The 14,484-nt window shown below is 33.8% G+C and overlaps 1 protein-coding gene across 1 annotated transcript; it reads left to right on the plus strand.

The window, feature by feature from the left end:
• The first annotated feature begins 5,660 nt into the window (after nt 1–5,660).
• On the plus strand, nt 5,661–11,435 carry LOC100798290 (DEAD-box ATP-dependent RNA helicase 27). The gene is made up of 11 exons (XM_003552006.5): nt 5,661–6,104; nt 6,279–6,650; nt 6,868–6,951; nt 7,693–7,734; nt 8,009–8,080; nt 8,169–8,468; nt 9,388–9,426; nt 9,529–9,633; nt 9,890–9,958; nt 10,050–10,175; nt 11,033–11,435. The coding sequence occupies exons 1-11, from the start codon at nt 5,799–5,801 to the stop codon at nt 11,144–11,146; spliced, it is 1,629 nt and encodes a 542-aa protein (XP_003552054.1). The 5' UTR covers nt 5,661–5,798; the 3' UTR covers nt 11,147–11,435.
• The last annotated feature ends 3,049 nt before the right edge of the window (nt 11,436–14,484 follow it).

The following is a 14,484-nucleotide window of genomic DNA, read 5'->3' on the forward strand; positions in this document are numbered from 1 at the left end:
AGGATTTTTAGCATTGAAAAATGTTTTGAATCCTTAGAACTGGATAGATTAGGGCTAGATAACTGTATTGTCTGGACACGGAGTGCATGGACTCTAGTTTTTAAAATGATGTGATCTTAATGTTGTTCAGTTAGGCTAAGTTCAATGAGGGATTCGAGAACGAAGTTTAATTAGAATTAGCCCTTTCATGCGAGACATCGGTGTTTGGGATAATTGTCCTCAACATAGAACACAGAAACAACATTAGATAGAGAAAAACCTTTAATTGCATCAAGTCACTCAGTAGAAAGGCCGAACATTTTAATCATTTGTTTATTTCTCGCATTTAGTTAGTTAATTTTATAGTTATCTTTAGAATTGCAACTATATCTTGTTTTTATTTCCATTTCATGATGTTATACAAATGTCTACTTACTGAATGAATGCTTTTCTAAATGAAATAAACTCCCTGTAATTTGATACTCGATTCTTACCGTTTTATATTACTTGTGACTCAGTGCACTTGCTGATAAATTTCGTAGTTGTCCTAGAGGCGAAACATATGCATGAAGGAAAAATATGATAAGTATTGGGGTAATCCTATAACATGTTATTGATGATCTCTCTTGTGTTGCACTCGAGTTACAAATTAAAATTCATGAATTGGCTTATTGCTGAAAGTTTTGATGGTGAAGGGGGTGAATTGACTTGTAAGTTGAGGGATAAAGTAGAATCTAGCTTGAGATAACTTTTTGAAGAGTATAGTAGTGATGGTGATGAGTTTGAAGTTAGCTCATAGGAGGCTCGAGCTTGACCTAGTGAAAGGGTTAAGGATGATCCTTATGACTATAGTTGATATTTCCAATCAACTAGATCTAGTACATCTGAATTAGATATATACCTGGAGGATGCTAGAGATAGTCGATTGTATTTGGATGTTTTGAATTGGTGGAAGCTGAACTTAGGTCGATTCCCAACTCTTACAAGCATGGCAAGAGATGTGCTTGCTATACTTGTCTCTACTATGGCCTCTGAGTCTGCTTTTAGTACTGGAGGACGAGTTCTTGATCTGTATCATTGTTCTCTTACACCTCAAATGGTGGAAGCACTTGTTTGTACACAAGATTGGATCAAAAGAACACCATCACCACTGCCTTCAAATGAAAATGAGGAATTTTTGGAGTTTGAAAGAATTGAAGAAGGTAACAAGATTTTTTTTCCCTTAAGGTAGCTTTATGTACTTATTATATAATATGAATGACAACTAAATTTTTTTTTTATGTTTCAGAACTTGTTCCCTCACTAGCCGCATTGGATGTTACTCATTCAGTCTCCTTGACCTTTACACTTAATGATGATTGAAGAATTAGGAATGCTTCTTTTTAATCTTTTTTAGTTATTAGGATTGTTGTGTAATCAATTAATTTGGAGTTTAGACCTTTTGATTTGGATCATCATTGCTATTAAACTACTGGATATGTCAAATTTGCTTTTATAATTCTTTTGCATGATATTAGGATGGAAATGCCAAGTGACTGCTTGGTTTAATTAGTTCTAACTCCAATGAAGCTATCTAGTTTTGTAATCTGAATCTAGTATCCTTATATTTAGCTTTATTCTAATATATTTGTACAACTCATTTCTTTAATAAATGGGCATGGAATCCCTATTGGACCTTTTTGAAGATATCTTTTTGAAGACTCTCAAAATAAAGTAATAATCAATATTGTGACTTAGAAAATTTGGTTATTCCTTCATGTAGGGATGTTAAGGTGTGGCAAAAGTTGCAAGCTTAGGTACACAAATTACCTAAGGCCAAACTTGAAGAGAGGCCTTCTATCAGAACACAAAGGCCTTACAATCATTTCAATCTCTTAATGCTAACACACACAGGTCCGCTACCTCCTTAATTTTGTTTTGGTGGGTTGAGTAGTTCTTTCAGGTTTCAATGGTTTGGATGACACAAATTTTGTGGCAGAAGAAGAATGATTTTGAAAGCAAATAATTATTCTTGTATGCGTAGGTGTGAAATACCTAAACTTCAATTTTTAAACTTTGAAGCTACCCCATTGTTGGACTTATCTTTTTCTATAATTAAATGTTGCTTGAATTTTGATTCATCATTGATATATTCTTATTGATAATGAATTTCTCTATTTAAAAAGACAAATCTTCAGCAGCTTCAAGTTTTTTGCCAACCTGATTATACTTTGGCTTGTTATTTGTGGCAAGATAGAGCGTTGATTGTCTTTGTATTTTGCTGGTGAGAAAGAGTTCAATTGATGTTCAGCTTTGATTTTGAATAGATCCAAGTCTCAATCACTTTTTTTGTGACAACCAACTCATATAAAATCAACTACGTGATGTATAAACCAAGGGAGCCTACTAGTGTTGTTCTTGAAAGTTAGTTGATCAAGCCTTTAAAATGACTACATTAACTACTACGGACAGGTGTTTCATAAGTTGGTGTTTGGATCTATTGCAATATAGGATTTGGGATTCAGACTTGTTAACATAGTATTATCTGAACAGGGAACATGAATTTGTAACTTTTCACTTCTTTTTAATAATTATTTTTAAGTGTCGTGAATGATCCATGTTTGGGATTTTGACAGTTTTTCATTGGTTGCAGCTATCTGAACTCTTATTGACTTCTATTGCACTTCTCAACACTCTTATGCTGCAAGACAGAAAGTGGATGAGATATCCAAAGTTGTAAGTGCTTTTCAATGGTAATTTAATTTAAAAATAACCAAACTTTAAAATGACGCAATTGAGTGTAGTATATATATCCTTCTTTTTTTTTTCATTTTTTGGAGTCAATTCTACAATGTTGTGATCTTAAGAATGATGCATTTTGCAGAAGGGAATAATGCTTGAAGCTAGAGGAAGTGAGACTAGTTTTCTGATGCACTTCGGATACTACTGACTTATCTACATTGTAGTTACTGTTTGTATTGGAACCATTTATTTCAATGTGGGAACAAGCTACAACTCTATCCTAGTACTTATCTTTATTACTTGAAAGCAATTGAAGTTGTTATAAATGGATCAGTTTGGCAAGAAATTTGTCTTTCTTGGAGTTCATGTGCTTGACTTGTTTTTTTATCTAGGCTAGAGCTTTTTGTGGATCTTTTGTCTTTGGTTTGTCACCTTTATGTCAATTGGTGGATTCCCTTCATTTGTTGAAGACGTGAAGGTAAATGTTTTGTGGCCCCTATGCAACCACTAATTACAATCATCATTATACTCAACATAATGTAGTAGAAAATCTGACACATGTTATTTCAATCACAGGTTTTCCAAAGGGAGAGGCTTAATAACCACTATGGTGTCACTTCATTTGTCATCAACAACACATTATTTGCAATGCCCTTCCTAATTTTGACCACCTTTCTCTCTGGAACCATTTGTTACTTCATGATTCGCCTACACCATGGCTTTTGGTACTACCTCTTCTTTGTGTTGTGCCTTTATGCTAGTGTCACAATGGTTGAAAGCTTAATGATGGAAATTGCTAGCATTGTCCCCAACTTCCTCATGGGCGTCATTATTGGAGCAGGGATTTAGGTATGCATGTCCCTCCCCATAATCTAGCACATGTACATTAAATTGCAAGTCATTATTGTAACTTGCAAGTCATTTCTTCTATGTGGTATTTTAAAGAAGCTACAAAGCTTTTTTCCATCCTTTATGTGCAAGGGAAGCTAGACATAAGATGGAGGTTTAGGCAAAGTATGGTAATGATAATGTGAGTAATCAATATTTTTCTAGGCAAAGATACTTTGCTAATTCAAAAAAAAAAATTGAAAACCAATTCAAAACCAGTTCGGCTCTTAAAACAGTTTTGAACTAGTTTGGCTCTGAAAACAGTTATAAACTTGTTCAAAACTAGTTCAGTTTAGAATTGGTTTAAAACTAGTTCAGAACTGGTTTTCTAAAACATGTTTGGTTTCGAACCAGATCGCGAATCAAATCGCAAACCAGTTCGCAGTTTCGAGTTAAAAACCAAATTGGTTAAACCAATTCGAAAACCAATTCAGTTCGATTTTTTTTCAAACCAATTTTTGCACAACCTTAATACGAGGTATCATCTTCAACATTTTAGATTGGCTCTAAATTTTAGATCAAAGGATGAAATATTTAATTTTCATCGTTCTAGTTTGAGAAGTATTATTGAAAGAACTTTTGGTGTTTGCAAAGCAAAATGGAGAATATTTCATCGCATGACCAGTTTTAAACTTGAAACTCAAATTCTATCATATGAGCATGTTTTGCACTCCATAATTATGTTAGAAGGATAAATTCAGGATTCTTGAAAACTTAGAGAATGTTGAAGCATTACGAGTTACAGGACAAAAATTTAATGGTGGAGATGATAATGATATACCTCATCACGAAGAATGACAAAAACCATCTCAAGTAAATGTCAGATACATGGAAGAAGTAAGAAATGTTATCATAGATCGATTGACAAGATGATGCGACATTAGTTTCTCTTAGGTCTTTACTTTTTGAAATAAGTTTGTCATTTAAATTTTGATTGGTTGCTTTTATAAGTAATTGAAGTACTTATTTAACATATCAATGAACATGAAAGTTTTAGTTGATCTGAACATTTTTGTTTTCTAGTCTTATTTGTTTATTTATTTTGTTGAATTGTTTTCTTTACTTTTTTGTGAGGTAATTTATAAAGTACTTGTAGAAAAAATATAATAAATATTTTTAATACATATTATTGATTTTTCTATGAGGTAATTTTTAAAATAAAAATAGGTTAAACTATTCATTTGGTCCCTATAATTTCACAATTCTTACATTTTTAGTCCCTATAGTTTGAAAGTGTTTTTTTTAGTTCCTATAGTTTACATTTTAATTCTCTTTTAATCCCTATAGTTTAAAAGTGTTTTTTTAGTCATTATAATTTGTATTTTAATTCTCTTTTAGTCCCTATAGTTTGAACGTGATCTTTTTAGTCCCTATAATTTATATTTTAATTAGTTTTTAGTTCTTATTACAAAAAAATATATAAAATAATTGACTACAAATTAGTTATAAATTATCAACTATTTTTTTATTACAAATTATCTTACGATAAATTAGTTACGAATTACTTGTTAATATTTTTATAGTCAATTGTAATTGATAATATTACTCATATTTTGATGTTAAGGACTAAAAGAAAATTAAAATATAAAATATAGGGACTAAAAACCCACTTTTTAACTATTGAGACTAAGAGAGAATTAAAATGCAAATTATAAGGACAAAAAAATCACTTTCAAACTACATGGACTTAAAAAAAATTAAAATATAAATTATAAGAACTAAAAAAACTACTTTCAAACTATATAGACTAAAAAGATAAAAATCATAATTTAATGTTATTATTAAACTCTAGTGTAAGTTGATGTGTAAAACCAACACTAATTACCAAATTTTAGAAATATTTTATTAATAAGTTATTATAATAACAAGGTTATTAGGATACAAAAATAATATTTGAAATTTTCAAATATCTTTTTTAATTAAAAAAACATAGATTACTTGTATAAAAAAATGATTTTTTACTAAATAAACATGTTTATTTCATAAGTACATATAAGTTGTAAACAAACATAAATTTTTCGTAAAATCACTTATTTTAAGCCTAAACAAATTCACTCAATAATAATAATAAAAAACCCCGAGAACCTGAAGCTGTGGTCGCTCGTTCTAGGGTTTAACAAACGGCTGAATAGTAAATACTTTCAGAGGCAGTAGCGTAATTGTTCGGCTCTCGCAAATACGAGAAGGAACAAAACACCGCGGAAGCAACCATGGCCGAAGCAGAACACAACGATCCCACCTCGCCGGAGCGCGAGGTCCAAACCAAAAGCAACAAGAAGAAACTCCGCAAGAGGAAAAGGCCTCACAAGACCGAGCAGAAACGAGATGAGGACAAGAACGATGCTAACATTGATAGTGCCCAAACACAAACCGAAGATGAAGAAGAAGAACAAAAAGAAGAAGACACAAACAACTTCTCATCCGGAATCATGAGCACCGAGTCTTTCTCCTCTCTGGGCTTGTCCGAACCCACTTCCAAAGCCATTGCGGACATGGGCTTCCACCGTATGACTCAGGTAACGCCGTTTTGTCGTTCCTCTCTTTTATTTATTTATTTATTTATGTTCGAGATGGCGACAAAGCTTTCTCTCTGAGTATTTAACGCAAGTGTATACCTAGGTCTCGAGACCTCTGATTAAGCTAATTAATCACATTTATTCATGAATTAAAATCATGTTTATTGAATTTAGATTCAAGCGAAGGCAATTCCGCCGCTTCTGACCAGGAAGGACGTTCTGGGCGCGGCGAGAACGGGTGCGGGAAAAACCCTAGCGTTTTTAGTTCCGGCGGTGGAGTTGCTGTACAGCATTCAGTTCACGCCTCGGAACGGGACGGGTGTTGTTGTGATATGCCCGACGAGGGAGCTGGCGATTCAGACGCACGCCGTGGCGAAGGAGCTGCTGAAGTATCACTCGCAGACGCTTGGGTTGGTGATTGGGGGTTCCGGGAGGAAGGGAGAGGCGGAGCGCATTGTGAAAGGGGTGAACCTGTTGGTGGCGACGCCAGGAAGGCTTCTCGATCACCTCCAGAATACGAAGGGGTTCATATATAAAAACTTGAAGGTAAGTTGTTGATTGGTAACTTGAAGGGATGCTGGCTGTTCTTTTCGTTTAACACTGAAATATTAAAAGTTTTTTACTTATGGTGTTGGAGACGTTTCTGTTTTTCACATTTTGGAGTGACGTCTCTTCTTATAAATTAATAGATGCATGCATATGTAAGTCTATGTCTTGGTTATCCAACTTACTCTGCGGTCTGAGTTCTTGCTTGATTTGGCAGTGCCTAATGATTGATGAAGCTGACAGGATATTGGAAGCAAATTTTGAGGAGGAGATGAAGCAGATTATTAACATACTTCCAAAGGTATTCAGAACTTTTGCAATGTGTTTCTATTTTCTCCTTCCCCTTGCCCCATTTTGTAATGCGGTGTAAGGTTTTGAAATTTTAATAGTCATGAAAATGGGTAATGTCCAACACTCCAAATATGTTGCTGCTTTGTGGATGGGATTGGTTATCTGTAAAACACCACATACTAATGCGATAAGTAATACAATATCATTTTAGAGAAAACTAAATTGGACAATTAAATAGGTTTCTGAATGATTAATTCAAGTTTCTTTTGAGCTGTTAATGAAAATGAATGAGTTTATGGTGCAACCCAAAAATATGTTTTCAAAAGTCTAGAAAGCAAAAACATAAAGACAGGAGGTGGCCTTGTTTAGGAAGGTTCAAATCCCATTTAATATCTTTTTAACAAATATATGAATATTTTTTTTCCTCCATCGACAAGATGTAAAATTGTAGGTGGTTTTCAACTTTTTGTTTTTGCATGAGTGGTCTATTTCTGGTGCTATGGCTTTTAGGTATTTGCTCCTCTGCACCACTGTTGGGATTGGTGACTTTCATCCGACCATAATACCTCCTAGTGAGTTTATTGAGTCTGAATGCCTTTGTAGGCTGAGATATAGCTGCTGCTGTTTCTCCTATTTATTTTTCCCTTCTTTTGCCTTGTGTAAATTAAATGTAGCTTTAAGTCTATATCTACTTTTTGTTTATACCTAATATTAATGAGTATGGCTAATTAATTTGCTTCTCATTTTACAGAAAAGGCAAACAGCTTTGTTCTCAGCTACCCAAACAAAGAAGGTTTGTTCTTCATTTCCATCCTTATCATGTTCCTTGTAAAGGAAATCTTAAATTCCAGTTTTGTTTCTTTATTCAATTTTACTAATAGTCACGTCATATAAATGTGCATTTTCCCCTTGATACACTTGAAGTGAATGCTTGATAATGCATGTTATATTTGAAAACAAGATTCTGGGGAATGCATGTTATATTGTCTGTGTTTTCCCCTTGTTTTCTTTATTCAATTTTACTTATTGTCTGTGTTTTTGGATAAATTTTCCGTGTTAAATTACAGGTCGAGGATCTTGCCCGCTTATCATTTCAGGCAACTCCTATCTATATTGATGTAGATGATGGGAGAAAAAAGGTGATGCCTCTTCCACTATAATCAAAAGCTTGAAATTTGTTTTTTTTCATCATTATTACGTTAATTAACACGATCCATATCAATGTAGGTCACAAATGAAGGATTGCAGCAGGGCTATGTTGTTGTTCCCTGTGCTAAACGTTTTGTTGTTCTCTATTCATTCTTGAGGAGATACCAATCAAAAAAAGTGATGGTCTTTTTCTCTTCATGCAACTCTGTCAAATTCCATGCAGATCTTCTCAAGTGCACTGGGTTGGACTGTTTAAATATTCATGGAAAACAAAAGCAACATGCCAGGACTACTACGTTCTTCAACTTCTGCAAAGCAGAAAAGGGGATCTTGCTCTGTACTGATGTTGCTGCTCGTGGACTTGACATACCTGATGTGGTATGATATTTTTTCTTATCAAGTTACATGAATATTTCTGGCCTTTGAATGTGATTAGGTTCTATCATACTTTTAAGGTTTTATCCTAAAGACTTTTCAGTTGCAATTTGCAACCAGTCAATCACAACTGCCTGCACAGAAACATTAGAATAGAACAATACAATCTTTATTTAGAAGAACTTCCATAGTGAAGAGAAAGAAGGAAGGGGAATTCTGTTGCAAGTACTCTAAAACCTAGCTAACCCTTTCTGGTTGGTTGCATCCTTTGTCATTGGATGACTGGATGAATTTGGATATAGAATCCAATGGAAGATGCAGGGGCACCAAATTTAGTAGGGTACCTAAGAACCCTCCAACAAAGAAACATGAGCTGGAGATAAGATATCCTAATAAGAGAAATGACATATTACTAAATTATGAACTTACAAGGAATGCACATCAACTAAACCAAGCTGACCTTCTGAGTTACATGACCAAATTATCTCACACTCACAATATAGACAATAACATTCTAAACACAATAAACACTGCTGAAGAGTCTTGACTCTTGATCACTTTACTCTTCTCAAAACCTTGTAATGATTTTCGTGGAAGTCCTCATAACACTTGTGACATCCAACTTCCAACATTTCCAAAAAATACTAGGTTAACTACATGAACAGTTACCCAGCTACTGGGCAGTGTAAGAATAAATGGTGACTAGTCTAAGAAATATTTGGAGGGAAACTTTTATTTGTTCTGCAAACTTCAAGGAGTCATTTGTGTTGGTTCTAACTTCTAATACGTAATGACAATAACACAGTTCAACTTGAAGGCTTAACAATAGAATAGACATGAAAATCATTTATGTGAATTAGAAATAAATAAAGGATATGTAAACATTTTATCAATTTTTTTTTCCTTTTTTTCTGCTTTGCAGGACTGGATTGTGCAGTATGATCCTCCTGATGAACCAAAGGTGCTTCCTGTTCTTTATTGATGGTTACTATTTTTTTCCATTTGTTTCTTTGTTGAGTTATACATCAACACGCAAGATAACATGTGGTTATACTGCTTCCAGGAATATATCCACAGGGTTGGTAGAACAGCTCGTGGGGAAGGTGGAAAAGGAAATGCTTTACTTTTCCTGATTCCTGAAGAATTGCAATTTCTTCACTATTTGAAGGTCAGTTTCTTTCTCTTTATTGCAGAAGGTAGTAGTAGGCTTCTAATGTATGCTCTTGCTTTATCTTAGGAAGTTCCAATATAGATTACTTACGGTAACTTTGAGTTTTTTATGCCTTATCCTATTTATGAGATTATCCCAGTTGAAGTGTATAAAATTATGTGATAAAATGAAAGTATAATATAATGCAGGCTTGACAATTGTTCTTGGATTATTATCCCGAATCATTAAATTTTAAACTTATGTTTAATTTCAGGCAGCAAAGGTTCCCGTGAAAGAATATGCGTTTGATCATAAGAAGCTTGCAAATGTACAATCTCAACTGGTATATTCCTGCTCTCAAGTGCTAATTTAAATTTTATTTAATGTATTAACCAAAGTTTATCTTACACATGGCACCATTTGGATTTGTGCAGGAGAAGTTGGTGGCTGGCATTTATCATTTGAATGTTATGGCTAAAGATGCATATAGGTCATATATATTAGCATATAATTCACACTCCATGAAAGATATATTCAATGTTCACCGCCTTGATTTACAGGTAGAACTTTCTCATTATATTTTACATTATTGTTATTTTCATGATTTGCTGAACTGTTTGAATATTCATGCCCATCAAATAGAGCATACACTATCTGAACTGCCTCTTGAGGGTGTGCACGCATACACACTGACATACCTTACATACCTGGCATTGTTGGAGGGTGTGCACGCATAGAAACAAAAAATAATTACACATGGCAACATAAAAAAGGAGTTCTGGTAGGGTTCTTCATTTTTTAAGACTTTTGCAGTTCATCAAATTGTGGGTTCTAGGATATAGAAAATAGATACAAAGAGGGTAGTGACAAGCTATTGATAACTTTCCCTTGTTCCTTTGTTACCTACCCCACTCCACTATTCTTTAGTTTTGTCTTTCTTTTTCATAAACCTGGTGCATTCTTCCCCTCCTTACCTAACATCTTTTATCAAACACTGGCAATTGTCAATCTTCTTTCTTTCCTAGGGTAGCATGTATTTCTCTCCCCCTTTTCTATCCTTGTTCATTGCTAAATAGTTATTTCTCTCAGGCCTCTGTTTGCCATTATTCTAGCTGCAAGAGGGGTAAAGCTCTGTAAAAAAAGGCATGGCAGAAAATGCTTTAAAGATTTTTAGTTAGTTGCAGGGAGTAATAACTTCATTAATTTAACAGGAGCAATAGTTAAAATTTTTCCCATTCAGGGTTTTCATCGAAAAGGTTGGTTGTTGTGTTCTTTTGTGAACTCTGGCAGTCTGGCTGTTGAGGGTTGCTGGTAAAACATCACAATTTATCAAATTTCTAGTAAAAAAATTGTTGCACGTTATATCATGTATAATGTTGACTAAAATATGATAGTACAACTTACTGTACTTTTGCAGGCTGTTGCTGCTTCATTCTGTTTTTCTAACCCACCGAAGGTGAATCTGAACATAGATAGCAGTGCTTCAAAGCATAGGAAGAAAATACGCAAAGTAGAAGGAAAGAGAAGATGATAAAAGGCATTTTCTCACGGCCGTGCAGTGGTGTGATCCCCACATTCTCCCACCCACACCACACCACCCCATAAAGTTTTGGTAGGCACCCCAATTTTATATAAAGAGATGGATTTGTAACTTTATCAAACAACCTTGGTTATTAGAAGCATCAGAAAATTTAAATTAGAATGTGTTATGCGCATTTTTGAACCGTAATATTCCACATGACGACCGGTGTCCCATCCCATGTTCGAATTTGTAAGCTTATTCTTTTGTTGTTGAAAATTATATCATGAATTTTCAAGCACTTGTGAAAAGCAATAGTAACACTGAACTGAGCTACCTACATTGAACCTTTTTCCGTTAATATGTTAAGGTTCAGGTTCCAAAGATCTGAAATTGAGCTTATTAGAACGAAGCTTAAAAAGATACTCAGTAGACATGCAAGAACTAGGTAAAAACCTTGCAATGTGTTGCCTACACTTTTGTTTGTATCCTTGGGTTCTATCCCTGGTTAGACCTTTAAACAAATACAAAATTCATCTTTTGAGTTACTTCGAGCAAAAAGTTGATTTTATAAATAACTTTTAAAATAAAGTTATTTTTTTTATATTTCTAATAATTAAAATTGGTTTCTATTTTATTGGAGGTCTTTAAATTTGATTACTTTTTTTAATGTAAATTTTAAATTATTTATAAAATCTTAGAAATCAGGCTAGTCTCTTTCATTTGCTTTGAAATTTTTATTGTGGTTGACTTGTCAGAAACTTGTTAATAGGTTATTGTAAGTCAATGAGTTCAAGTCTTTAAAATAGAATATTAAATATATAATCTCAATATTTTAGTAAACATCTAATATAATCATAAGAATTATAATAACTATCGTTATTTGTGTTTATTTAAGGTTTAAAAACCTTTGAATTGCCCGACTTAGCAAGTAGGCTTATATCATACTTTGGGCCCAATATAAGGCTTTACCTATTTGAGTGTGGCTAGGTAATGCTGGTGCACCTAACAATATTTTTAAATGGCAAAAATGCTCCTGGCTGCTTTCTTCTTTATTAACGTTTATTTTTTCCTGGAAATGCACTATATGCCATTTTTGTTGGCTGTGTTTCTCTCGTTTTCTGTTTTTCGTGTGGCATTAAGGTAGTAGAGGAAGGACTTCGTTTGTGTTAATTGGTTGTGAAAGGAGTGACGAGTATAGGTGTAGGAAAAAAGAATTTATTAGAAGAGACACTGGAACTGGAAAATGTGGGTGTCCCTTCAAGCTTCGTTGCAAGCCAGTGGTTGGAGGAGAAGACTAGATGGTGAAATTGATTTGTGGAGTGCATAATCATGAATTGGCCAAGTCATTAGTTGGACATCCATATGCAAGGTGATTGACTAAAGTTGAAAAAACACTTATTGCTGATATGATGAAGTCCATGGTGAAGCCAAGAAACATTCTGCTAACTCTGAAGGAACACAATGTCAATAGTTATACGACCATTAAACAAATATATAATGCAAGAAGTGCATTCCGTTCTTTCATAAGAGGAAGCGATCTTGAAATGCAACATTTGATGAAGCTTCTTGAACGTGATCAATATATTCATTGGCACAGAATAAATGATGAAGATGTGGTTCGTGATATCTTTTGGTGTCACCCCGATGCAGTGAAATTAGTCAACACATGTAATCTGATGTTTTTGATAGACAACACCTACAAAACAAACCGGTACAAACTCCCACTGCTTGATTTTGTTGGAGTGACACCGACTGGGATGACATTCTCTGCCGGTTTTGCATATGTGGAGTGTGAACACGTTAATAATTTGGTCTGGGCTTTACAACGCTTCCGATGCCTTTTTTTTAAAGCGTAATGCCCTCTCTAGAGTTATTGTCACTGATAGAGATCAAGCATTGATGAATGCAGTGAAGGCTGTATTTCCTGATTGTACAAATTTTTTGAGCAGCTTTCACATAAACAAGAATGTGAAGGCCAAAATCACTAATTGGGCAAAAAAATGCTTGGGATTATGTCATGGATTGTTGGGAATGTTTGACTGATTGTCCTTCAGAACAACAATTTGATGAATGCTGAAGAAGTTCAAAATGGCTTGCTCACCTTGGCCAATGTTTGTTGACTATGTCAAGGAAACATGGATAATACCACACAAGGAAAAATTTGTTTCCGCTTGAACTAATAAGGTGATGCACTTAGGAAACACAACAACAAACAGGTATGAAATTGTTCAATTATTTCTATCAACTATGAAATTGCTCAAAATTGAATGATAACAATTAAAACAGAAACAAATAAAATGTAGTATGCATAGTAAACTTTAATTCAAACCAAAAAAGCTTCCAACGTTATAATATACGACATCACAGTTACCAATGCTCTTGCTAAATTGACAAAGCAAATTGTGTCAAAAATCTAATAAGAATGATCCAAATTAGAGGTATTATTTAATCTTCTACCAAAGTAATACTCAATGTTAGAAAAAGAAAGTCTATAATATATAAAGTACTTACAATTCAGAGTTCAAACAAACACCTTAGCTCCTTCATTTAATATTCAACATTGATAGCGTAGAAGTGCAAAGAAAGGGAAGATAGCATGAAACAAAGAGAGCTGAGTTACCTGAGAATTCGTGTAACTAACACCTCATGAGAAAGAAAGAACCTTGATGAGTAAGCTGCAAATTTCAGAACAAAAAGACACCAAATTCAAATGTTATTGTATTCTACACATAATCCCCCAAATTTCAAACTATTATAAACTTAATCAACTAACCCTAAATCCTAATTTTAAAAAAATCACTATTTATCAAATATTTGTCAATTTTAAAAATTCTTGCATGTGAGCTAACTTTAATCTTTGGATCAAAAACAATTTTCCTAACTTGCTACTCAATTAGGTTGCTTCACTACTTACTCTAAATGACAACAACAACTACAAAAGACATTGGTAATAATAGAAGATATAAGACTAATCTTGAACCTTCAGCTTAACTTTTAAGTGTAGGTCTTGGACATAATATTAAAACATCTGCATCACTAAGCGGTCAAGACTCAAGAGCTTTATTCTTGTCAGCTAGATTCTACTAATTAAATTTGAATTTTAAAATGAGGCACAATAAGCCTGCGCATTGTCCTCATTTAAATTTTAATATGCACTCCAATGATGGCTTTCAGGAGAGTTGATCCTTGATAGGCAATATATTCAACTGGGAAAGCAAATCAAATTATAAAAATATATGTATTTTTCAACAATATATTGAAGACTACGGATCAAGTTGATCTATAAGCTTCTTACGGATCAAGATGATCCGTAAGAAACTCTACGGATCAACTCGATCCGTAAGCTG

This window comes from Glycine max, chromosome 4 (genome assembly GCF_000004515.6).
Source record: "Glycine max cultivar Williams 82 chromosome 4, Glycine_max_v4.0, whole genome shotgun sequence".
NCBI classification, from domain to species: Eukaryota; Viridiplantae; Streptophyta; class Magnoliopsida; order Fabales; family Fabaceae; genus Glycine; species Glycine max.

Bases quoted from the DNA above. Each gene is read 5' to 3' on its own strand.
- LOC100798290 (XM_003552006.5), top strand. From the start codon at position 5,799: ATGGCCGAAGCAGAACACAACGATCCCACCTCGCCGGAGCGCGAGGTC. The intron at 7,735-8,008 runs GTTTGTTCTTCA...GTTAAATTACAG, and splicing joins CAGCTACCCAAACAAAGAAG to GTCGAGGATCTTGCCCGCTT. The intron at 8,469-9,387 runs GTATGATATTTT...TCTGCTTTGCAG, and splicing joins GACTTGACATACCTGATGTG to GACTGGATTGTGCAGTATGA.